The following is a 27,116-nucleotide window of genomic DNA, read 5'->3' on the forward strand; positions in this document are numbered from 1 at the left end:
TGATAGGAACCAGACGTCTCAAGAGTTTAATGCCTGTAAAAGCATGTAGGGTCTAGCTGCAGAACTGCAGGACCAGGTTCTCAGCCCTTCATTGTCAACCCTGCACTCTCAGCTCTGGATATGATGTCATGTAAAGGTCAAGAGGCTTGGCAGTTGTAACATGGAGAGCGCGGGAGATACTGAGATAGTACTTCTGGTCTGCAGTCGGATACTACTGGTAAAAACTTCCTCGCAGAAAGTCATTAATTAAAGTAATTATGAATACAATGCCTGATGCCTGAGACATTATTTTATGACAGTGTTAAGAAGGTTTTTGCCTTAAAGGAATTTTTGTAATATATTCACACTGCAGAGGTACACGCAGTGCAAAACAGCTCCCAAAAACTGTTTTTTTTTTCTTAGATTTACCACTATTTTACCATCAACAACATTACATATGAAACTCAGAAGACACATGTAGGTTCACTGGTGGTTTTGCACAGTAAATAAAATGACTATATTTGTGTTGTAGACATGGTGACCCCTGGTTCCTATCACCACCACTGTAAAGAAATCTAAGCAAGCTTCCCTGCAATAAGCCATCAAACCACTCTGAATGACTTTGTTTACATCTCAACCACTGAATTATGCAGGCATAATAAATCAGTGGAATTCCTCTTCAAAATGGAAAATGTTTGTAATAATGCATTTATAATCAATGGAATCCCTCGGGGTTACTTATAATTATTTAATCATGCATTATTTATTTTTATATAATAATAAAGAAAACATTCCATTCAAATAGTGCAAAAAGGGACCTAAGAAAGTAATTTAGAATTACACAGAAATTTTGACAAGTCCGTGGAATTCTCCTTTTAATGGAAAAGTGCAAAAAATAGTTGCATAACTCTCTGATGTGATCTTCAGAGCTCTCATATTATTTCTTCTTCACTTCCAATAAAAGTAAATGAATAATGATAAAATCCTGCAGAGAATGGAGAATATATTATGAAGTGGCCTACTGAGTTTCATTAAAACCCAAATAAGCTTTCAGTTTCCTTCTAGTGATGTTCAGCCTGGGATGGAAAAACATATTGCTGTCATATTCAGCTATAAAATGGTTATGTCTTTCGCTCAGTTACAGTAACAGTCCTCTTTTAAAAAATGGACCCATTTTTTATGCTTTCTAATATTGTAAAATGACAAGCAGTTAGAATTTCCATCCCTTTAAGTAAGATCTAAAGCAGTGACAAGAGGACAAACCCATTTATCCTCCACATTCATGTGAGGTGACTGCAGGCTAACAGGCTAATAACAAGAAACAATGACATCATTTTTCATTGCTGTTCCTCCATGGCTGCTGTAAGCAGGTTCTTGTGTAATATTCCGTGTTGCCCTTTTAGTTTCTATTTTTGTTATATTCAACTGATTTATCCTTTAGCCTTTGGCTGATCATTGATATCAATGAATAAAGTGATAAATAATTTTAACCCTTTAAAAGGCCAGGGTCCACTAGCAGGCCCAAAGTTTAATCACACACTTCTACAACCTAAGAATAGCTTAGGATTTTAAGGGTTTAGATAAGTATTTGAATCAATAGTGTAAATAAGTTTTCTAATGATGGTTTAAATACATATTTCATTCCTCATTTAGCATATATGTGGTGAAAAACAATGACAGTAAAATTGACTTTGACTTTGTGGTATTATTACGCAAATTATCATTTTTTCATTCTCTTGACTTTTTTTTCGTATTGTAGCTTATTGTCAGTGTCCTGTTATCTATCTTTGCTACTGTTGGTTTCTAATTCTCACTGTACTCGGGTGGATGGTGTATATTAAAGTGTTGTATCTGGTTAACAGGGTCACAACCAGGATCAGAACATTCGTGAGGTCCATAACTTAGGAACTGACCTACATCACACAGTGAATAAACCACTCTGCCAAATACATTTACCCCACCAAGTGCTAAATTCTGATCTCCTTTATGTTTTTCACTACATTACTCCTTATATTACATATATTGTTTGTTTTGCAGGCAGCACGGTGGCGCAGTGGGTAGCGCTGTTGCCTCACAGCGAGAATGTCCTGGGTTCAATTCCCGGCTGGGCGACCAGGGTCGTTTCTGTGTGGAGTTTGCATGTTCTCCCCGTGTCTGTGTGGGTTTCCTCCCACAGTCAAAAAACATGCAGTTAAGCTAATTGGACATGCTAAATTGCCCCTAGGTGTGAGTGTGTGATTGTGTATGTCTGTCTGTCTGCCCTGTGATGGACTGGCGACCTGTCCAGGGTGTATCCTGCCTTCCGCCCAATGACAGCTGGGATAGGCTCCAGCACCCCACCATGACCCAGAAGGATAAGCGGTTTAGATTATGTATGGATGTATGTATGTTTTGCACTTAGTGATGTGTTCATTTCCCTTCATTCTTCCAAAAACTGCTAACACTCTTCTTTCTTACTTTTGTTTATTTTGTTGATTGTTTAACTGTTTACCATTTAAGCTGAATATTTGTTGAAGCCAACAGTGGAGTCGAACAATCTGAGACTATTTTGAAAACTTGTTTTTTTTTCATTTAATTCATGAAATGAACAACAGAATATTTAAGAATTTAGAAAATAATTGAAACAAAGAAATCAATATTTGTTTAAAATCTATTTCTAAATCACTATACAAATTTAGGTAAATATGTAACACTGACCATATTGAAGTCTTTGTACAAAAGGTCAGATTCTTTTTTTTTTTTTTGGTTTTATCTTTTCCATTAAACCTCGGGTTCAGATGATCTGATCAGAGGCTAGCTCGACTACAGTCTGTAATTGTAGAACTACAAAGTGCTCCTCTATGATAAGTGGAGCTGAGAATGTAAATACAAGGGGGGTACTTAATGAAGCGGCTGGTCAGTCTTTACATAATGAAGTGGTTGGTCAGTCTTTAAATAACGCTGTTTTCAGCTATCTGCACTACGTAGCTGAAGCTCATAGACTGGAAACAAAATAGAATGTGCCATCATGCTAATGCCAGCTTGATTACATCACAAAAAACTATAACTGATCTTTCCTGACAGTGTGACCACTCACATGCGTCTGAAATGAACACACATTTTCTAAACCGCTTATCCTTCTGGGTCAGCATGGAGGGGGGGTGCTTCACACCTAAAGGCAATTTAGCATCTCCAATTGGCCAGACTGCATGTCTTTGGACTGTGGGAGGAAACCCACGCAAACACGGGGAGAACACGCAACCGCCACTCAGAAAGGACCCTGGTCGCCCAGCTGGGAATCAAACCCAGGCCCTTCTTACTGGGAGGCAACAGTGCTACCCACTGCATCACAGTGCTGCCCTGAAATGAACCATAAATATCCATATTTTGACAAAATGAAATGAACCATAAATATCCATATTTTGACAAAATGAAATCAACCATAAACATCCATATTTTGACAAGAACTGAGTAAGCTACAATTTCACATTACCAACCTTAGCAACAGTAACCATAAAAGAATGTGTTTGTGGGCGGAGCATGGGTCGGTCAATTAAGTGCTTTATGACTCAAAAGTACTGCATGATTGCAGTCTCCCATAGTTTCCATCAATACAATATATTTTTTATGTTGGCAGGGAGAAACAGCTTGTGGGAATATTTCACAATTACAGCTGCACAGAAGACACACATGAGTCTGCCTGAGTCACTTCAGCATGAAGCAGAACTGAAAGCGAAGCCAAACTTCTGATCTAATAAAGCAGGCATCTGCTAGCACAGCCTCTCTCTGTTCTCTCTGTCTATTAACTGGCTTTACTGGATCTCTGTCCCTCACAAGCCTAACATGGCATTGACACTGCACAGAATGATAGCAAGAGGAAGCTTCTAGGCAATGTAGACAATAATTCACATTTTGACATTGCTTTAAAAATGTTACTACTTCTTTTTCTAGATATTTAGATGTAGGCTATTTTAAGTACTGTTATCAAGTTAAATGACCAGACTGCTCTGGCACATAGTTTGGCTTAAAGATGTTATGCTGGAAGAAAGTAAAAGCATTTGCCAGTGAAGTCACACCACTGAACTTGATAAGTCACTTGATATTCACGTTATATATGTAAAGTGACTAGAAATAGGTTAAACAGTGTTCATGTTTTGCTTACATTTAGGACCTTTTTACTTGCCAAGCTGCTAGCCATTTCATTGACTGCTGTGATTAATCTTAACTAACATTTTTACTGTGTAAGGGACAGTTTGTCAGACATGCACTCTCAAAAATAAAGGTGCCACAATGTGTTTTTAGTGGTATCATAAAACAGTGGTCACCAATATCAGCCATAAAAGGCTGGTGTAGCTGCAGGTTGTAATTAAAATTAAGCTTAATAAAAAAGCACCTCTGATTCAACTTGTTAAATCGGTTGGTCTGACTTCAAACTTGACAGAATTGGACTCAAAGCCGATTGAGGTTTAAACAGATGTGAAATATTGCATTTGTTCATCTAAACTAATATTTTGTTTTGCAATGTTGGATCAAAAATATTCATTTGAGTTGAAGACCAGCACACACACAGTTGCTCATGTTATGTGGAGAACTAGAGATGGGCAATCTGATGATGTTTATCATATTAATCATATCATATAATGATAAGTTATGTTATTACTTTAAACTGAATTTTAATGCAGTAGACTGGGTGAAACACTGAATAAACATCACTGTGCCCAGAGTTTTGAGCAGTTTTTAAATGTGGCACTCATGGTGCATTGTGTGTGTTTCTAAAATATCATGATATGTGGTGTGATGTGAGATTTTTACCACATTGCTACGTAAACGTTCCCATCTTTATCTTTTCAACAAAAATCTAACCACCTTGAGAGCCACAACGTTTTATGTCCATTTTACCATCTTGGCTGTAAATATGTCTCAGTATGTTCTACTGTACCAGTATAGGCTAAAAAATACAATATAAACGAAAACGCGGACTTACTTTGCTCTGCTTAAAGCTTTAGCTCAGCTATAGCTGGTTTTCTCACATCTCCAGCAGGAAAGTTTTCCACAGAAGTTAAACAGTTTCTTGTAAAATGTCTCAACGTCCAACTTTTTACGAGGCTGAATCAGCTTCTCATTCGCCAGCTTCTTGTTCAAATTTTCCCGTTCCACCTTAAATGTAAGAATGTAACTGCTGCACCATTGAAGGTGGAATGGAACAATTCGAATGCAAAGCTGACTTCAGCATGGTGACTTTTTAGTGTTTGAGTTTTTTTTTAAAAACATTTTAGGAAACTTCATAAACCTTATAAACGCGAATAAGTCTGTTCATCTCCAAACGATTGATGTTCATCTTAAACCTTTCTCTTTGCAGTTTCATTAGCTACTAGATAGGTGAGACTGTTGTCTGCGTTGCTGTGTGACCAGCAGTCTGCGCGCCAATCTTCAGGGTTAAAGGGTGAATTAGCAGTTCTACATTAACTCCAGTGTTTAAAACTATTTATTGTTAAAACTGTGTTGAACTGCAAAGGAGGATTATTTTATTTTTACCTAAAAATCTAATTCTGCTTTGGAGCTGCAACGGGGCAGTAAAAGAGCCGCATGTTGCCGACCCCTGGTCTGTGGCATCTCACAAAGAACTCTTTGTAGCACCTTTTATGATAAAAGTGCAGATTAAGAGCCAGTGGTGAACTGGCATTGGAAATAGTTTAGGCTTAGGCTCAGTGTCAACCTGGGACCCTGGCACTACGTATGGGGGTGGGGGTGAGAGGTTCTGTGTGTGATAGCTTCTTAACACTGTTAATAATTCACTCCCCCATCACATGAGCCAGAACAACGAAAAGCTCTCAGAGAAGGAGCAGCGGGATAAAAGGAGAGAAGCTAAAGGGTGAACTAAAATAGCCATTTTCTTCTCTGCAATGCAGCTCTTGGTTTTCAGCACCATGGACAGCAACGCAGTTCTGCTTCAGTATAAAGACTTCGAAGTGCTGTTTTCTGTAAATAGAGCCAAATGTAATCATAGACTCAACATGTATGATGGACTGTGGGTCTGTATGGCATGTTTCTTACCACATCCACAAGCTGAGATATCTTCAGGCCAAAGCGCACTTTGACTGTGTTGTTCGAGTGCTGGGTGGGCCGCACCCATCGCTGGTAGCCCTGAAACAGGTCCCTCAGCAGGGCGTCCTCCCTCTCTGCCAATGATACAAATTCTCCAGCAGCTACAAACACATGAAAACTTGTCAATAATGGAACTGTACATTGCTAACAGCAGTGCACTGAATGTACACCAATTTTAGACATTCAATTGTACACAAACAGCTTCAGAAAAGCACTGTCAATAGAATGGGATGCTCTGGAGCAGCCTGCACATGAGTCTAAGCTCACCAAGCCCAATACCAAGCATCAGCTAGAGGGGTATAAAGCCCCCCAGCACTGGGCTGTGAAGCAGTGGAACTGTTCTCTGGAGTGATGGAGCTCCATCCAATACCTTTGGGATGAGATGGAGTGATCCAGAACTGATCATCCAACATCAGTACCTGACTAACATCAGTATCTCACTAATAGCCTCACTAACGCTGTTGTGGCTGAATGCGATCAAATCCTTACAGCAATGTTCCATCATTTAGTGTAAAGGCTTTCTAGAAGAGTAGAGGCTGTTACTGCGGCAAAGAAAGACAAACTCACTATTAATACCCTTCATTGTAGAAGAAACGTTGGAGGTCTACAATCTTTATATATTGTACTTCATTCAAATGTCTTCATAAAAAAATCTACAGTCTTGTCTTTTGGCAATAACTGTGTTAATGTAATAAATTCTATTCATGTAGAAATGATGTACATAATTGAATTTGAAGTAAATCCAATGCACAACCTTTTTTGGTGTATTCAACAAGTATCAGCATTGCTTATGCATAGGACTTAAACACTCAGTGAAATCTGGCACCCAAAGTGTTAAAGTTAATGCAAAGTCCCATAATCGCTGTAGGAAAAAAAAAATGTTATTTAGTAGATCAGTTCTGTTTTAATGTTTGTTTTGGTATTTTTTAACCCAGTTTTCATTACCGCAAAGCATCCACATATCTGTTTCTTGTTAGTGATGTCTCTATTTTTGCTTCTTTTTTTTTTTTTTAGAAAAGAAAATTTTTTTGAATGTCTTAACATTAATGTTTTCCTTGTAAACTCAAAGAAGTGAACCAAAACAGCAAATATTATTCATCAAGTAGAATGAAATGCCTAGTGGCTGCCAACATGTTGCAGAAATTAGAAAAAATTACACAAAACAACATTTTGTAAAATGTATATCGCTGCTGTTGGAACAAACAGCAATTTCTCCAATTTTTCCATTTTTGACATATTTTAAAAATGCCTGTTGCACTTTATATTCTGTGCAAATTTAATGATGAATGCATCAAAACCAGACGTCTGGTTCCTTTCACAGTGGTGGTGATAGAAACCATACGTGTGAAGAGTTGAACACCTCTAAACGCTCCTTCACAGAAAGTTATTATGTGAAATAGTTATAAATGTGCTGCCTGATGTCAGAGACGCTGTTTTGCATAGTTATTCAAAAAGGTTTTCAAAATGATAAAAAAGGTTTTAAAGACATGCACAGCAGAGGTCAACATACAGGCCACTACAGGGTAAAATAGTATATGATGGAAACTCATTTTGTTAGAACTTCTATTTTACCACTATCGACATTTCACAGGGCCTAAAACCTCAGAAGACTCATGTTGTTTCACTGGTGGTTTTGGATAGTAAACAAAATGGCTATACTTGTGTTGTAGACATGGTGACCTCTGGTTCCTATCACCACTGTAAAGAAATCTGAGTCACACCAAACCACTCTGAATGACTCTGTTTACGTTTGAATTAGGAAGATTTTTTTAAATGGTGAAATTCACCTTTAAGTTGGAAAATGTTACTAAAACTTCATGTCATCTTCATGTCTTCAAGTCATTCAGGTTTAAATTATTCAACCTGGCATCACTGGTTTGCATATCAGTATAAACAGAAAATGACACTGTAGTGATATAAATTAATGGGTCCCAGTGTTAGTCACGTTCGTGCTAATGAACTAAGTGAGGCTCGTGTAAAAGTGAGACCCGAGCAAAGCAGACAGGGTGAAATGAAGAGAAGGACGAACAGAAACCCAACACATTTCACTCAGCAGAACTCCAGACAGCGCCGCATCCGCGGAAATCTGTTTACTGACCTCAGCTGAGGACGCGCGCACTCATCAGCATAAAGGGATCAGACCAAAGAAAGAAGAGAAAAGAAATAATAGAAAGGAGGAGAAAAGCCCCCCACACCCAGAGCAAAGCTGAACCGAGCAACTTATTAGTGGATTCCCGGAGCACAGCTGTGGTCACTCACTACCGACCCGCGGACACGACTTCAGATTAAGCAGCATTAAAGCAGAGAAACTGATGGTAAAACACGAGCTTAGTGCAGTTTTATCGACCTGCACGCGAGGACTGACCGCTGTTATCGCTCACCTGTCGTGCTGGTGGCGCTGCAGAGCGAAAACAGCGCACAAAGAGCGAAGAACTTCATCCTGGACCGAACAGCAAAGTACGAAACACTGACCAGCTGAGCGCAGACCGCGGCAGCAGGCTGTGCAAATCAGCGCGCGTGGCTTTAAATGATGGTGATAAAATCAAAAGCAGCGACTGTGACCGACCGAAGGTCCGCGGGCTGCCCGCTGGTCAGAGCGCGTGCCTCACAACTGGAGGAGGAGCGCGTACAGACCCTGGGCGAGAGGACACGTGGCTGCAATACGGTGGCCCTGCAGGGCAACAGCGCACTTTTTTTAAAAAGATAAATATAAATATTAACATAAGCAAAGGTGTTTTATGGGTAAAGAAGCTGACCGGTCCCAAAAAAGCCCACTTAAAAAGATGCATTTTTTCGTTAAACAAAGAGACTTAACATCAATCATAGTTGAAGCAAGCATAGCAATAAAAAACGTTTAAATCCTACTTGATGACTGACGCAGAGAAACATGTATTTCATGGATTTGTTACAAGTGGAGTTGATCACTGTAATGCTCTTCTTACTGGACTTCATAAGAAAAGAATACATCCTTTACAAAAGAGATCATATCACTCCCATTTTAAATGAACTGCACCGGCTACCTGTATCGTTCAGGATAGATTTAAAAATTCTCTAAATGACCTTAAAGCACAGCTTACATCACAGAGTGTCTGTCTGTTTATGTTCCAACACGTGATCTTAGCAGTGGTGTCTTTACATTAGGGCCTGGTCCAACCAGATGTCGCTGTGGAGCAGCATGATCAATAATTCAGTATAACAACTACTATATACACCGATCGTGCATAACATTATGACCACCTCCTTGTTTCTACCCCAGCAGCACTGCTGTGTCTGATCCACTACCAGCACAACACACACTAACACACCACCACCACATCAGTGTTACTGCAGTGCTGAGAATGATCCACCACCCAAATAGTACCTGCTCTGCGAGGGTCCATGGGAGTCCTGACCACTAAAGAACAGGGTAAAAGGGGGCTATAATTAATTCAGTCTGTAATTGTAGAACTACAAAGTGCACCTATATATATATATATATATATATATATATATATATATATATATATATATATATATATAATATAATATAATATATATATTACTATTAATATATATATATATATATATATATATATATATATATATATATATATACATATTTTATTTTCCCTCACTAACTATGATGTGTGTTTATTACATATGACAATGTCTGATACATTCCAGATATCTTCCTGTACCTGCTGTGTAGATGCCAGCAGGCTACCTACTTCTCCTCTCTTTGGTGAGCGTTGGGCCGGCCCGGCAGCGTTCGTCTAACCAAGTAAGGGGTTAAAAACACTCTGCGCATGTTCAATGCAGCTGTGGGGCACGATCATGTTGGCCCCATGCTGAGAGCAGCCAATAAAAAATAATACATTTACATAAGTCCAGACATTTACTAAATGTTGTTTACAGTATGGGCGTTGCCACACAGCTAGCCTTTGTTTCTCATCAGTTGTGGTAGCCACTCATAATAGTAAGGGAATATAATGAGTCAAGTCGAAGAGGTAAAGTTAAATTTAAAAGTTACATTTGGTACCATGTTATTAGAGCAGAAACTAGAGATTAAACGTTTGGGACACACCAGCCAGAGGATTTCAACATCATTCAGTCTGAAAAGGACAAAACCTGCTCCTTCAATCCAGAGTGGTCCAAGAGAAAAACATGACTAACTGCTCTCCTTGCCTGCCCTTGCTATGCTATCATTTCAATTCACTCATGGATTGATGGACTTAGAGAGAAAAGTTTTTGACAAGTTTGCTCAGATGAAGGATCACCATTCATCTTTTTCTTTTCGAGCAGTGAACGTCACTGGTGAGTCACTCTGCATTTTTACAAGGCCTGTTATTCCTAATGCCTGGAAAGCAATGTGGCAGAGATGCCATGTGATATGATTCTAAATTAATACTTAGAATTTCTTGTATTACTGATTAACACCTGTCTGTTAAGCACCTTGAGCTGCCGCCAGCATGAAAAGTACTATATAAATAAAAATTATTATCATTATTTACTTCAAATAAAACAGAAAAAGGCTACATTTTGATGACCCATCCAGTGGGGTCCAAAAGTCTGAGAGCACTAGTATAAATGTTTCTATTTTGCACTTTTTTCAAATTTAATACAAAGATTTTCATTGCAAATTTTATTGTCAGCATAACAATTTGAGTGAAGAGTAGATTCTTCAAAAATTTAGCATGAATCTTAGAATTTCTTAGTTTTTGATCTGTGCCTAACTTGCTTTAGTGAGAGCGTGCACTCAAGCTGGACTCCACAAGTTGTGGAAAAGCCTCAGATGACCAGATCAAATCCACCTGAAAGTAATCTGAAGATGAACTTCAGTTGAAAAGATAAGACTGAAGAAATCAGTCCTTTTAGTACAAAAAGACCTCAACATGGTCAATTTCCCAAATTTGCTTAAATTTGAAAAGTGATGTACAAACAGTGAAGGCCATGTAGGAGGAGAACAGAGTGAAGGACACAGCACCTCCGCAAAGTCATTTCCCGTGGGTTCACCCAACACCACATGTGTAATATGAATGTGTAGGAGGTTTACAGTGTGAAGACACTGAAAATGTGTTATTTTATATGTTCTTCACAGAAAATGAACAAAGGCCAAGGAATCTGAGGTTGAAATAATAATAAATCACTTCATTTTTCTTTTGGACATCCTACAGACACAAACACCTCACAAGGGTTAATTTATAGACCAAATGTTCACAGAACATTTTCAATCTGAATTACGGTTTAGTGAGGTGAAATGAAAGCAACATTTTCATTCAGCCGTGAGTTGAAAAATGAGTAGACACCGAAATGATCGCACTGGACAGTTTTCAGAAACAATAAAGGACAAACAACCAGTTCCTTTGCTTGTCTTAATTGTGGAGGGCAATCAAACAGATAAAGAAAGCTCAGTTTCTTTCTTGTCAACGTCACATGTAAAAATGACACAAATCAGAATCCAAAATGTTAGATTCTGTTTGACACTCACACAACAACAACAACAACAACAACTCAATATTGTATTTTTTTGCTTGCAATTATATGTTCCATTTAAAATATATTGATCTTTCTAGTAAATTAGTTCAAATTCAGAGTTGAAAACAAATTTCAGACTTTTAACCTACTTTTACTTTTATTTTCTTAAAATAAAGTATTAGATATTCCATTTTGTCATAAAAATGCTTTCAAAACTTCACCAAATGTTTCAGTAGTGACAATTTTGGTTAATTTTGCAAGATACATGAAAATATCTTATATATCAAATACATGAAACAGCTTTGAACAGCGGAACATACATAAAATCATAATATTTTTCATTGAAACACACGAAATGTATTGAACTGCAGAAAATATGTTTTGGTAGAGACAATTCATAATGTTCCACTCTGATTTTCAGACTCTGGGACATATTTACTTATTACAAAACAATGAGAACTAACTGCTCACCATGTGGCCATGAGGGACAGGGATGCAGCCTCACTTCTTTGCTCTAAAATGCAGGGACGTGGTTAAAATAAGTCTCCATCTACAGACTTTTTTTTTAAATAAGTGTTAATATTTTTTAATTAAACATGATAAATCTAAATCTTTCATCTTTCAGAAATCAAAAAGATTTCTTTAAAAACAATATTGAAAAAGAACGAACACATTTCAACAAAAAGAATCTTATAAATGATGATTATGTATGTACAGTATTTACCTTATTACTATCTCTTGGTTTTAAGGCCTTGAGTTTAAATAGATAAAATAATCCTTGTAAATATAAGGTCTCATTACTTTTTTTTTATATAGTTTTTTACTGTGGGAGTTAAAACTCATTTGGTGAAATGTTCCATAAGTGAAGTAGTTCACTTCTCTGTAGTGTAATAGAGTGATAGAAGCCTGCATTCACACACAAAATGCACTGCATGTCGATGATATACGACTATATTTGGGCGTGACGGTGTGGTTCGGTGTATTTGTTTGTGCAACAACCACATACATGTATTAGCTATACAAAGATACTCAGTCTCAACAATGTCTCTGGGCTGAGATGAAATATGCACACACACGCATGTGCGCTCGCACAGGCCTCGGAACAACCCAGGCATACTTTTCTCCTCAGCGTTTTGTAGCTGCAGTCTGAGCTCAGATGATTTTCTGCTCCAGTTGGAAGCAGCTGTGGCCATCACGAGGCTGGGTGCCACAGCCCTCCCACGCTCTCCCAGATCACACTGAAGAGGAGAAGTTACCATGTTATAACACACAAAGACATAGAACTCAGGCTGTCATAATCAAAGATATTAGTAATACAGTTATCTACTGATTACTTTGATGATTAACTGAGTAATCTGAGGTTTTCAAGACTAATCAATAAAATTGTGTTCCAACAGCAATTATATTCACTTAGAAAACCAAGAAAAAATGTCTTTTGAACATATTTAATTTAATTGCATATATGTTCTGACATCAATGAGGTTGAGCAACGAGCCCCGTATTCTATGTTTATCACACTATGTTAGATTTAGAAAGTAAGCAGTAATCATGCATTACAATGTGCAGAAGTGTGTTCTCTGTAGAGGATGTAAGTTGACCAGCATATGATTTAGTATATTATTTGCTGGAATGAAATTTTGTATCCTGACTTTCATTATTCTTTTTTTGTTTATTTTTTTATTGCATTATGAATAAAGCAAAAGAAAAGTTCCAAACTTACTTGGAAAAAAAATCTTGTTGCATCAACCTCCATTCAAAAACCACTGTGTGTGTGTGTATGTGTGTGTGTGTGTGTGTGTGTATGAGTGAGTGATGGTAGGAATGCATGTTTTATTTTATTATTATTTTTTTTTTGTATTTTATTGTATTTTATTTTATTTTATTTTATCTACTACATGCAATTGTCTGTCTGATACTGTGCACTCTGAGCTCCTGTAACCAAAACCAAATTCCTTTTATGTGTAAGCATACCTGGCCAATAAAGCTTGATTCTGATTCTGATTAAGTAGTTTTCATGAAGATTCTGGCATTCACCAGTGTTTTCTTATTTGGGATTTGTTCTTGGGTAAGAACAGAATCTATGCACAGTCAGGAGCACTGCTCTGTGGTTTAAGAACACGTCATGAATCTGACTTAGACTTTTTCTTAGGACCTTCTCAAGAACAAATTTAAGTAAAAACTTAGGAAAACATTGATGAACGAGGCCTAATGGTTTTTTTTCCATTGCCTGTACAGTTATCATTCTGGAGATAGTAGTTTTTGTCATGACAGAAACTTTATTTCTTTCTAAGTGTGCTTGTGCTGGTAAAAACACCATCAGTCATTAGAATGAATGAATAAATGCAAATAGACACAAATAGCAATAAATTCTTGCTTTCAAAAAGTTGAAACCTTGTGAGCCAGTTGGAAGAACATGAATTGTGTGTCGCACTGGTACGAGTGGATTCGACACAATGTCACTGCTTGACTGAGAATAGTCCACCAACCAAAAATATCCAGCCGACATCATCCTGTGGGCAGCGTCCTGTGAACACTGATGAAGGACTAGAGGATGACCAACACAAACTGTGCAGTAGTAGATGAGATATCTTCTCTGAGTTTACATGTACATGGTAGACCAACAAGGTAGGAGTGTCTAATAGAGTGGACAGTGAGTGGACACAGTGTTCAAAAACTCTAGCAGCACTGCTGTGTCTGATCCACTTGTACCAGCACAACACACACTAACACACCAACACCACATCAGTGTTACTGCAGTGCTGAGAATGATTTATCACTCAAATCCACCTGCAGGGGTCCTGACCGTTGAAGAACAGGGCAAAAGGGGGTTAACAAAACAAGCAGAGAAACGGATGGACTACAGTCAGTAATTATAGAACTGCACCATATAGGTGCAATTATACAAAGTGCACCTATATGGTAAGTGGACTCCAAATCAAATGTTTTTCCTCATAAATAGTCATTTGAGCATTAAAATGTATTATAGACTTAGTCACATTAAGGACTAATTGAATTATTATAATACTATTTGAATGTATCTCTTCTGGATGTCACTACAGGGCCCTTGCACACAGATAAGAGGTTGACAGACCGGAAAATTATTTAAATATTCATGGATTTGAAATATTCAGTGATTTAAATATTTCATAACGCATCCCTCCCTCCATTTGCGCACTCCCTGCCCTCAGCGTCTCCATTCGGCCAATCCACACAGCAGCAGAGAGCAGGAGTGAGCGGCTCACTGAAAACATCTCTGAAAGAGCGGAGGATTAAATAGTGCCAAACTTAACCCTGAGCCTTGCAAACATCCCGGTCAGCATCACATCTCAGCCCACCGCTGCATTTTCATGACCAATTAAACCCTGATGACCTGGGTCAAGCTCTGCACACCCACACAGATGTTGTACATTTATTTTTTAATGAAAGAGCGGTTAGCCACAAGTTTAAACTTTGTCATTTTGATTTAAGTAAAATATTACTTAAGGCACGATGCTCACTTTTGGCCCTTCTGCACATAAGCAGCCATGCATATTCAGACTGAAGGAAAAACTAAGGTTCCTATGAATGTTAAAACCTTTAAAGCAATGATTTCCAACCATCTGCCTGGAAGTCTACCCTCTTGCAGGGCTCAAAAACCAAATCTAACACACTGTATGTCCACGAGCTTTCAGACACCCCTTCTGATTAGTTAATTCAGGTACTTTAAGGTGTACCCATTGCTCACATAGCCTTTACAATCTCCATAGATAGGCATCACCAATTGAATGGGACAATCTGGACCAGCTGCACATAAGCCTGAGGTCACCAAGCCTGATGCCAAGCATCAGGTAGAGCAGGGGTCGGTAACATGTGGCTCCAAAGCTACGTGCAGCTCTTTTACTGCCCTGATTTGGCTCCACAGTAGAATTAAATTTTTAGGTAAATAAAATAATCATCCTTTACAGTAAAATAAAGCCCTGGTGATCATTCAACACAGTTTTAACAATAAATGGTCGTAAATGCTGGAGTAGAACTGCTAATTCACCCTTTAACCCTGAAGATTGGCGCACAGACTGTTGGTCACAATAGCAACACAGACAACCGTCTCACCTAGCTAGTAGCTAACGAAAAGAGACATTTAAAATGAACTTTGATAATTTGGAGATGAATGGACTTATTTGCATTTAAGAGGACTCCAGCTGGTTTCCTGATACATTTAATCTGCAATGAGAAACTGTCAAACACTAAAAAATCGCAAAGCTGAAGTCAGCCTGTCATTCACCAGTTTCTTATTTAAATTGTCCCGTTCCACCTTAAATGGTGCAGCAGTTACATTTTGGCACCTCAGGCAGCATTTAAGGTGGAACGGGACAATTCAAACAAGAAGCTGGTGAATGAGAAGCTGACTTCAGCCTTGTAAACAGTTGAATGTTTAGAGACATTTTACAAGAAGCTGTTCTACTTTTGAGGAAAAGTTTCCTGCCGGAGATGCAGGAAACGTGGCTATAGCTGAGCTAAAGCTTAAAGCAGAGCAAATAAAGCAGAGTTTTTGTATATATTATATCTTCATCCTATACTAATACATCAGCACATACTGACACATATTTACAGCCAAGATGGTAAAATGGACATAAAATGTTGTGGCTCCCAAGGTGGTTTGATTTTTGTTGATCAAATGGCTTTTCCTAACATTTGGGTTGCGACCCCTGAGCTAGAGGAATATGAAGCCCCCAAGCATTGGGCTGTGGAGCAGTGGAACTGCATTCTCTGGAGTGATGGAGCTCCATCCAATACCTTTAGGATGAGATGAGGGATTCAGAGCTAATCATCCAACATCAGTACTAGACCTCACTAATGCTCTTGTGGCTGAATGCAATCAAATCCTCACAGCAATGTTTGAAAATCTAGTGTAAAGTCTCCCCGGGAGAGTAGAAGCTGTTACTACAGAAAAGGAGGAACAAACTCTCTATTAATACCCTTGATTTCAGAAAAAATGCTAGACAAGCAGGTGTCTTTTAGTATTTTTTGTTCCTAGTAACTAATGGGTTAATTTCAAACGAGAACAGTGCGTGAGGAAGCAATTTAGAACAGCTGGCTTTACGGCATCTGAATAGGATAAACATAAACAGCAACATCAAGTGATATGTTTGATTTGAAGTAGAAACTGTATTATTATTATTATAACTGTATTTTACTGATTGTGCTGTGAGACAGGATTAGCTAACCTTAGCTTGCAATAACTTTTTATATACTTTTTTAATATTTGTTAATGGTTGCCTACCAACTAGTTACATAGCTAAGTTAGCAAGTTTACCAAACAAATGAACTCTTCTCTTTATGTATGTCTTTACAGGCTGGAAAAAAACATGTAACTATATCTGTGGCAAGCTGAGAAGAAGCTGAAATATTATTAAAGATATGATTTTAGTTGGACAGTTTGTCATTATAGAGCAGTTCTGTTTTTGTTTTTTGGAAGACTACAGAGTAGTTGACTTTTTGCCTTGTTATCTCTGGTGCTTGCTAGAATATTGTTAAATTGACAGGGTGTTCATAAGTAGTTGCTAGAAAGTTTCAAGTTAGTTGCTAGGACGTTGCGAAATGGCTGCTGTGGTGTTCCAGGTGGCTGCTAGGGTATTGCTATGTGGTTGCTATGGGATCCAAGGTGATTGCAAGGCTGTTGATCACAGTACCCCAACAAAAGAGTTAACGTAACCAAGCGCTAGATCAGAATTTTGATCAGTTATTTTGTAACTGTATGACCCAGCCTGTTGGGTTTTTCATTTAAAGTAGTGGTGATGGGTCATTTTAACCCAGCATGTGTTCTGTTGGTGATGATTATGACTAATATTGGGTTGTTTTAAACCCAGCATTTTGTAAAGCACATCAAAACCCATCATTGAATAGTTTTACATAGCCATAACATATCTAAATCAGACATAACAATTACTGTAAACATTCTAGGTCGAGGACTTTAGCCTGACGAAGAGTGTTCAGTGTTAACTGTATAATGGAACTATATAATGGAACTGCCCACCATAAGTCATCACATGTACATATATATGCTAAAAATAGGGCACTAAATGATCAGTTGTAAATACTAACTGTAATAACAATCTCAGACCGTTACATTTATCAGCAAAATGCCTTAAATTTTACTTCAATTCCTAAAAAAATGTGTGTTGGTGGGTCCTAAGCATTTAAAGGGATAATAAAGCTTTAAGAGGTTAATGTGGGTATCAGTATACACACAAGTACACAAGCAAAAAAAAAAAATACTATGATTGTTCATATTATTTATGCAGTAAAAAGTACTGAGAACACATCAATAAATGTAATGTTTTTCATGATTTGCATGTTCTAATACTTTATTTTCTTAATGCTATTACAATGTCATATGATATCATCTACATACTCAGTCTTCCCAGTAACTCTGAGACATTCCATCGTCATCTGACCTTACAAGCGGCCAATAAATCAATGCTGCCATTTAATCTGGGAAAAAATGCATATTTTATAACAAAAACAAAGCGGTAACTGCATGATTTAACTCAAACTGGGAAGAGAACAGATAGGAGAGTCAAGTGCAGGTGTGTACAGTGCATGCATGTGAATGTGTAGTATCTGTACCTCTCATTTATATAGTTATAAATATCAAACATCAGAAAGTTCAAATACAGTTGGTTTAGAGATCCTGAGGTACGTTTGCATGTCACTGAATGGAGTGAGACTCGTTACTGTGTGAGAGGTTTATTATAACAGCCCTTCAGTGGCTGCAACTGTCTGAATGTGTGTGTTTTGTGTTTGCTGTATGCATAATGCATCTATATCACATTTGTGTGACTGACATATGATCCTGCCTGGGCCAAGTGCATTGGAATAATAGACTGATAGAGAGAATGTGACACATTATATTTTAATATTGTTTAGTGTCAAACTACTTCTCAGTTAGTCAACTGTTATTGAAAATCATAAAATATCTCAATGCTTCTTAAAAAGATCTTTCTATCAGATATGCGTAATCAATTTATTTTTCATTTTTTTGATGATCAAACTGACCGTCTCGTCAATCCATTCTGAGAATTTGGCAACAGCCCTTTAAATCTGCCATCAGAGGAGTTACAATGCATGCATGTCCATGCTGACCACAGAGAAATGTATCAGCATGTAGCATCAGAGCTTTCTACGTGCTAACGTGCTTACTATCACTGTATAAAAGATTGTGCGATTCAGAGCGCCAATTAATTGGTAAGTGCTTATTATGATTTCTTGTTCAAAATGTAGTTAAACCTAATGTGGATTTAAATTGTTTATTAAGTCAAGAAATCAAGATAAGGGGGAATTAAGTGATGTTAACAAAGTCTTTCAGAGTGGTTTGATGTGAAATGCTCCATGAGAATTGTTCACAGTGGTGGTGATAAGAACCAGACATCTGAAAAGTTTATTGCCTCTAAAAGCTCCCTCAGAGAAAGTTATTACATGGGATGGTTATGAATATGAATATGGTTATGGCTATGAATCCTCTGCTGAAACCTAAGACAGTTTTGAGAAGCTGTGGATGGTGTATGGTGGTACATGCAGGAAGTTGTTAGGAAAAATAGTCCTTAAAGAAAATATATTGTCTTTACCATCATTGGTAAAGCATTGGCCCTATCACTAGGAGATCGAGAGTCCGAAGCCGGTGATGCTACAGCCATCCGTGGCCAGGAGTCCAAGACAGTACAGTCAGCTTCGCTCTCTGGGTGGGCAGGATGGCCCTGTCTCCCCCCATCACTCCATTGTGATGCTTGTCAGTGCAGGCGTCTGTTAGCTGACATAACAGAATTGGCAGTTGGAGCTTTCCTCCAAGCAGTGGCTTGCTTCACAGGTCTCGGAGGAAGCCTGTGCTAGCTTTCAAACTCCTAGCACTCGTGGTATTGTGTGATTGGGGATTGGAGTCCTAACTAGTGGGTGGAATTTGATACATCTTAATTGGGAGAAAATTGGGAAAAAATATAAAAAAGAAAATCATGTAGGTTCGCTGGTGATTTTGGATAGTAAATAAAATGGCAATATTTGTGTTGTAGACATGGTGACCCCTGGTTCCTATCACCACCACTGTAAAGAAACCTGAGTCTGTATGTTTCTCTACAACAAACTATTTCACATCAAACTACTCTAAATGGCTTTGTTTACATCTCAACAACTGAATTATAAAGATATTTTGAGAAATTTTGAGAATTCTCCTTTAAGTACTATATAATAACAAACCATCAAAGCCTTACCTAGATTCCAGAATATGCTACTGGAGTAAAGAAAATAGGATACTTAAAAAAACTCTCTTTTACCGACAGATCCGTAGAAGATCCGTAGGAGAATTTATGTATGTATGTATTATCATCAAGTAAATTCACAACTAGTCATAGCAGATTCAAGGAGTTAAATATTAATTGATAACTTTTTTTTAATCATGTAATCTAGTTTAATTGAGTAACAGTGACAGCCATCAGATGGTGTGTTGACTAATTTATTTGTCCATCACTCTGCACTTGTTTCAAACCAATAAATATGACCCAGCATGTGCATATATTTATTCAGATGGGGATGGTGGAGGTACGGTGTTAACAGTCTGTTTGTTATAGTGGTTGATTGTTCATCATGGAGTGTTGAGGGTGGTGAAGTGATTGTTGTAAGAAGGCCAGGATTAGTTGTTGTACTTGGGCATAGTATGGGACTGTAGTACAGTTCATTTTTAGTTGCCAAATGTGAAGAGTTCAGTGTGCAGTTTCGACTGATAGTGTTGAAGCTTTGTGATTTGATCCCTGTACTTTCCGACCTGCATGTTCAAACAGTGAGTAAGCCTTTTTGCTCCAGCTCATGGGCTGCAGATTTCAGAACTGGCGAAAGCAGGAGCTGTTTTTCATGTGTCTATGCGTGTCACTCCGTGTTGTCCACCATTGGAGTGTTGTAGCTCTTGAAGAGAGGCTGCATGAACAGGCCAACAGTTCCAGCAACACACACCAACACAAAGATCCACAGGAAGAGCCGGTCTATTACCATGGCCACATATTTCCAGTCCTCAATTATCTGCAAAAGAGAGAGAAAGTAAAGAGCTTAACCTTGTAAACTACAGGCAGATCATTCAGCTATTCGTTTCAAAGCTTATTATCCACTATCTGCTGTGTCTGATCCACTCGTACCAGTGCAACACACACTAATACAACACCTCAGTGTCACTGCAGTGCTGAGAATGGTCCACCACCTAAATACTACCTGCTCTGTGAGGGTCCATGGGGGTCCTGACAATTGAAGAACAGGGGAAAAGGGGGCTAACAAAGTATGCAGAGAAACAGTTGGACTACAGTCTGTAATTGTAGAACTACAAAGTGCACCTATATAGTAAGTGGAGCTGATAAAATGGACAATGAGAGTAGAAACAAGGAGGTGGTTTAAATGTTATGGCTGATCGGTATAAGTTAATCATACATTTACAGAGTTTTTAATGTGTTGTTAATTTACAGAAATGTCATGGAAATTCATCTTTATTTCACGGACATTTGCTTTTATTTGAATTGTTGTTAATTTTGTTACCACGGTAAGATACTGTAGGTCAGAATAAGTAGTTATACTCATGAAAGACTAGTGAGGCAGCATTTCCGTCATTGTAATATTTTTTATCATACTTTTACTGTTAATTTACAGCTTTGGTTTGCTGCCTGCCTTTTTTTTTGACAGATTTGTTTCTTACAGTGTAGACTGAAAAAAATACGTTATAAACTGTGATGTGAAATGCCTCAAGAAGAACATCACAAACATGAGCACAGTGCAAAATATAGTTTATAAAGTTATACAGTTGCCAGCATGTTGCAAATGTAAAAATGACAACACTAAAAATGGATTTGAATTTATATTATCCAAACATAGACGGGTGACAAATTAAAGGGAAAACCTGTATAACTGAGTGGACAACAATAACAGGGGCAGATGCTTCCACACAGCTCTACTGTGATATAATTAGGCAATTAACGTCCTTCCATGGACTAACATGAACATTTGAAAGAGGGTTCATTATTGGGGCACAGATTGCAGGGGTGTCAGTCACAAAGACTCTTTAACTGGTGAGTGTTTCAATAATAATAGTGACTAAAGTGACATCTGCGTTTAGATCTGTGGGAAAGACATCAGTAAAAGGGGTTTGAAATTGTGGATGAAAAGTATATTTGAAAGTATATTCAATGACTGTGATGCTCATTCGTTAGTGTGAAATGTAAAGAAAAACAGAAACACGGTATTCTCCATAAGTAGGAGAGTGCATGTGTGGCATAGACCATGAGAATGGTAAAGGCCTGGATGCTTGACCACTATAGTGAGGGAGACCGGCGGCTCTTATAGGTTATGGGATCATTTTGGCAGCATGTTTTGGATTGCCTCAGATGGACGGGTCCGTGTAGGGGTGGGGAGTTGGGGGCGGGGGGTGGACGAGAATTGCCTTGCCCAAGGCCACAACCAAGTTTACCCTGTCAGTCCTAGGATTTGAACTTGCAACCTTTCAAGTACTGGCTCACCTCACCTACCACTACACTACCAGCCACCAAAAGGAGCACTTGCTTCCAGGATGAGAATGCCCCATCTACAGGGCACAATGGGTCACTATGGTTTGATAAGTATGAAAATTATGTAAATCATAGGCTGTGCCCATTTCAGTCCTCAGATCTCAACCCAGTAAAACACCTATGAGAGATTATAGACGATGTGTTAGACACCATTCTCCACTACCATCATTAAAAGACTAAGAGACGAAATATCTTTTAAAAGATCAGCGTTCTATGGCTCTAATACAGTTCTGGACAATTTAAAGGCTTGAGAATCTATGCTGAAGCAGTTGGTGGCCCAACACCTTGCTTTGTGTTTTTTGCTTCAATTTGACACCCGTCTTTATGCCAAACACTCTCTCATGAATGAAAAGTTACATTAAACAACTGCTCTTTCAGGTTACGTCTTATAGCATGAACAGTGTTGATGCAACATCATTGGATCATGTAAATTCAAAGTACAATTTTTTTCAGTGTATGTCTAAGGCCTGATCCGAATCACTGTTCACTGTGTTGAGTGGCGTATGTAGAAGCATTGAGCAAAGTACATTTCTGATACCTTTACATGATGGTAATCAAATGGTAAGACTAAATTTTTACCAATTACACAGATTATAGATGCAAAACTGTGCTGTGAGGTCAGTGGTTTCATAAAGACATGTTTGATGCAAAGTTTTACAAATCTGTACCTTGTAAATGTTTTGGAGGGCTTAAAATGCTGTTTTTGTGTGGACATGTGGCCAAAAACCAGAGACAATCCAGTGTTTTCAAAAATATCCATGCACATGTGGATGAGACCTCAATCAGGAAAGTTTGCATAGTCTTTACCCATAAAGTTCTGATTCTCTTTAGGGCAGTGGCCACAAACCCTGCTCTGGGAGATCTACCTTCCTGTAGACTCCAACACTAATCAACCCCACTCGGAACCATCTAATTACTGCCTTCAGAAGTCCTTGATTAGCAGAAGGAGATGTGTCACATTTGGGTATGCAGGAAAGTAGATCTCCAGGAAGAGGGATCAGCAACACAGTCCTCTATAATCTTCACCAAGCCAGACTGCTTGGGTCTCAGTGAATAATTAAACATGCAGACATTAAGTGACAACTCTACTTTTTTTCTAAAGCTAGTTATTAACGGAAGACTAGAGACAGCACAATGCGACCAAATCCACAAACAGTTCAGGACTCACCCCTTCATCATCATCCTCACTCTTCATCTTGTCAGCGATGTATCTCACACCCTCCACAGCCTCCTCCATGTCCACTGAGCACTTGACCGCCAGTCGCTTGCGGAGCTCCGCGTTGTCTGGCAGATCGTTGGTCCTCCAGCCCATACGCTTGGCCGAGTCCTCGTTCACGAAGAATGTGGAGTCAGAGGCATCCTGCTCTCCTTTAGTAGGCAACTCCGAAAAGGACCGTTGCTGGTGCTTGCGCCGGAACTTCTCCCGGATGTTAGACGTCCCTGGCCTTCGCATGAACAGGAAGGCAGGCAGGCGGTGCAGGAAGAGGCGCTTGACCCATGGGGGCATGGTGTGTGTGCTCGGAGAACGGTGGTGAACGTTCAGGACACAAACACTTGTGACAATTGAGAAGGTCACCAGGACCATTGTGAACATCAGGTACTTGCCAATAAGGGGAACAGCCAGGGATGTTGGTGGCACGATTTTGGAGATGAGCAGCAGGAAGACGGTGAGGGCCAGAAGGACAGAGATACAAAGCGTCATCTTTTCACCACAGTCGGAAGGCAGGTAGAAGACCAGTATGGCCAAAGATGTGATAAGAACGCAAGGGATGATGAGGTTGATGGTGTAGAACAGCGGCTTACGCCTAATGATGAAGTCATATGTGATGTCCACATAGGTGGCATCGCTGGGGTCTTCGTTCTTTCGGCCTGGAAGGGATATGATGTCCCACTCGCCACTAGGCTTAAAGTCATCACGACTGGCAAAGTCTGACAGCAAGATCAGATCGATCTCGGTGTGGTCGTAAGTCCACGAGCGGAACTTGAGCGTACAGTTCTGCTGGTCGAAAGGGAAGTCCCGCACCTCGATTTTACAGGCACTCTTATAGATTGCTGGAGGCAACCATGAAACCTCGCCATTGCTGGACACAACAGCGTTGCAGTAGAAAGACACCTCGTATGTCCCATCAGCACTGAAAGCCAGAACCACAGTTTTAAGATAAAGTACAACAGACATCCGACAATATAACCTCTCAGACCTTTATTGTGGAAATTACCACAAGATCTTAAAGTCACCAAAACTTGTTCTGGAGACAATAATTTTCTGGACTGTATACTAAATGATCCACAAACAATATTAGTAGAAAAAAAGGTACAGAAACACATTTACACTTTTATCCTCATCAAAATCTAGATTCTATGAATGTGCAAATTGGAATACTCCCCAACCAGAGACCAGGACTCAAGTCGTACCCAGGTCATATGTTGACTGACTCCCCAATCGACTCGGACTAGCCCTTAAATAACTCACGACTCTGACTTTGCTATGGTCATATGTAGGTGTTACTGCAATGCTTGCAGCAGCCTCAGGTTTGATATGGCTTTAAACTCTTATTATTTATTACACACTTCTATAAGTGCAGTTCGTCCAGTTTGACATCCCTGTGGTTACTGAATAATGAGCTATAGTATGTAATAAGTCTGGGATTTTAAATATAAAGTCTTTCATCAAAAAAAAAAAAACTGTCAGTCTCATGGACAGAATGATGCAGTTCACTTAATAAATATGGTGTAAATATGGTAAATATGATAGGGCTAGCATGTAGTTTGGATAGCAAGTTTTGGATAGGAAGTTTGCTAGCTAGCGCAGTTGCTAATTTAGCTTAAGTTGTTAACTAAGTTAATATAGCAAAAGTTTTAAGAAGTTACAGATCACATTCCTGTAAAACTTAGTTTGTTGTTTTTCAGTTTTTGACATCATGTGAAAACACCTGTTGTCCTTTACATTGTGTGTAAATTTCATGATGAATATACCAAAAGAAATGGTCCAAAATGACTTGAAAAAAGTCTGGTTCCATTGACTTACATTAAATATAAAGAAGGTTTTTTTTTTCTTCTCCTGTAAAGTTATCATTTTGGAGATACAATGTTTTGTTCTGACAACAGCAATATTTTCTTATGTTTTAATAAGTTACAGATCGCATTCCTGTAAAACCTGATAAAACGTACTGTATGTAGCACCTCAGTTCTGTCCTTCAGACTGAGGGTTTTTTCTATGTTGACAAGATTATCTGTCCTGTGTCATATCTGACAGAGATTGAGTAGTTAGACCATTTTTATCAGGTGATTAAGTATTAATTGTGACAGGCCATTTCTATATATCAATTACTGTAAGCTTAACTAGCAAGTTATTTGTCAGCAACCTTCGTAATAAATATCAGCTTGACCGGTGGCTTGCCAACATTCTTGAATTTCTGTCCCAACCTACCCCTAAAATGAATAAAACAGACACTAAAGACCTTGTGGGAACCCAGTGAGAGTGTGTTTCTGCTCATCCCATCTCACTAATGTAACCCTAATCTCTGTGGAAATCCCTGAGTGTCAAAAAAAGGCTCCCCTTCAGGAAGGTCAAATAACATACTGCCACTGCACACGGCCCCCGCGTTATCTCACTTGACGTTCTCAGCCATTTCTCGAAATGCATCTGGGCACAAACACTCTGGGGTGTTGTCCCAGATAATCATCAAATCTATTTCCGTGCTGAGTCACACTCACAGTGGAAATTCTCAACTGAACAATCTTTAGCTCAGATAGGCCTTCATCCTTACCTGGAAGAACATCTCTTTTTTTGTCAATCTTTATCATCAATCAAGACATTCTGCACTATACAGCTAAGGGCTTTTGGATCATAAGCTTCCTGGGCAAAAAAAGTAGTTGCATGGATCCGTCTCTTTCCAATACTTAGTTATGCATCCAATCGCCTGTTAGGTAAGGATTACACCAGTCTGTTGAGTTCTTGTCCATTTTTGTCCACTGTTCCACTAACCTGGCACTTTACGTCCAAGCAGAACACAACACTGACACTCCTGCATTCCAGGATGACAGCTGTAGGGTGTCTGTATGTGACTGGTTTAACAGTCATGATTGAAGACTGGGACAGTGTGATGGACCACAGTCTCAATTTTCGATTAGGAACATCAGATGTAGGCCCAACTTTTGGGCGGTATAAAGGTAAAAAGGTATGCCATCGTATTTAAAAATGATGACAGTATTTCACAAATATGTTTTGCAGAAAGACAACTGTTTACATGTTTTTGTAATTTCTTGACATGGACACAAAAAGAAGAGTGCAGACTCAAACCTGTTCGTACAAAATATAAATTGTCTGTAAATATAATTCAATACTTAACTAATTATCCTGATGATCTATGTAATCACATGACTACATTTGTACAATACAGCAAATTGTCAATAGCAACTCTAGATTTTTAAAGGTTCAATAGAAAAACTGCATTTCAGAACATTATTGCGTCTTTTAAAATAGCACCCACTTCCCTTACTCACTTATTGTAAAGAACGATGTCTGGCAGCCATATGTGCTGAGACGGAAGCCTGACTTTTCTGACCCCTTCGTACTCCTCTGGGTCCCACATCAATCGGTAGTCATTCCACACCTGAAACACAGATGCCAAACTCAAGCCATCTACACACACCTGAATACAATCACATCTAATACACTGCCCACTTACAAACTGGCAGGTTTACCTGATTGAGCCAGCAGTTGGTGGTCATAATCTGCTCCCTCTCATTCTGAAAGCAAATATTTGTCTGTTATGTGCCAGCACAGACGGCGTTCTGAACATTTTCAACAGCCTACAAAAGTAAGCTCACTGTGTAGTAGATCTGAACCTCATTTGTTAGTTGTGTATGCAACTTACCACACTGATGAGCTGAGCGAGAGACACTTGGATGGCAATGGTCACCTGCTGGCTCTTGTTCACAGCCGGTCGTATCAGCTTGTTGTAGCGTTCAGGAGAAAGGAGGTAATTAATTAACCGCTCCTCCACATCTGCACACAACACGGCTACAACA

The 27,116-nt window shown here is 38.8% G+C and overlaps 1 protein-coding gene across 1 annotated transcript; it reads right to left on the minus strand.

Annotated features, from left to right (window-relative positions):
• Positions 1-20,409: 20,409 nt before the first annotated feature.
• On the minus strand, positions 20,410-26,831 carry chrnb5b (cholinergic receptor, nicotinic, beta 5b). Its single transcript, XM_036567850.1, has 4 exons — positions 26,790-26,831; positions 26,589-26,698; positions 23,254-24,217; positions 20,410-20,559 (listed from the first exon to the last, which is right to left on the minus strand). The coding sequence occupies exons 1-4, from the start codon at positions 26,814-26,816 to the stop codon at positions 20,410-20,412; spliced, it is 1,251 nt and encodes a 416-aa protein (XP_036423743.1). The 5' UTR covers positions 26,817-26,831.
• Between the last annotated feature and the right edge of the window lie 285 nt (positions 26,832-27,116).

This window comes from Colossoma macropomum, unplaced genomic scaffold, assembly GCF_904425465.1.
Source record: "Colossoma macropomum unplaced genomic scaffold, Colossoma_macropomum, whole genome shotgun sequence".
Lineage (NCBI taxonomy): Eukaryota > Metazoa > Chordata > Actinopteri > Characiformes > Serrasalmidae > Colossoma > Colossoma macropomum.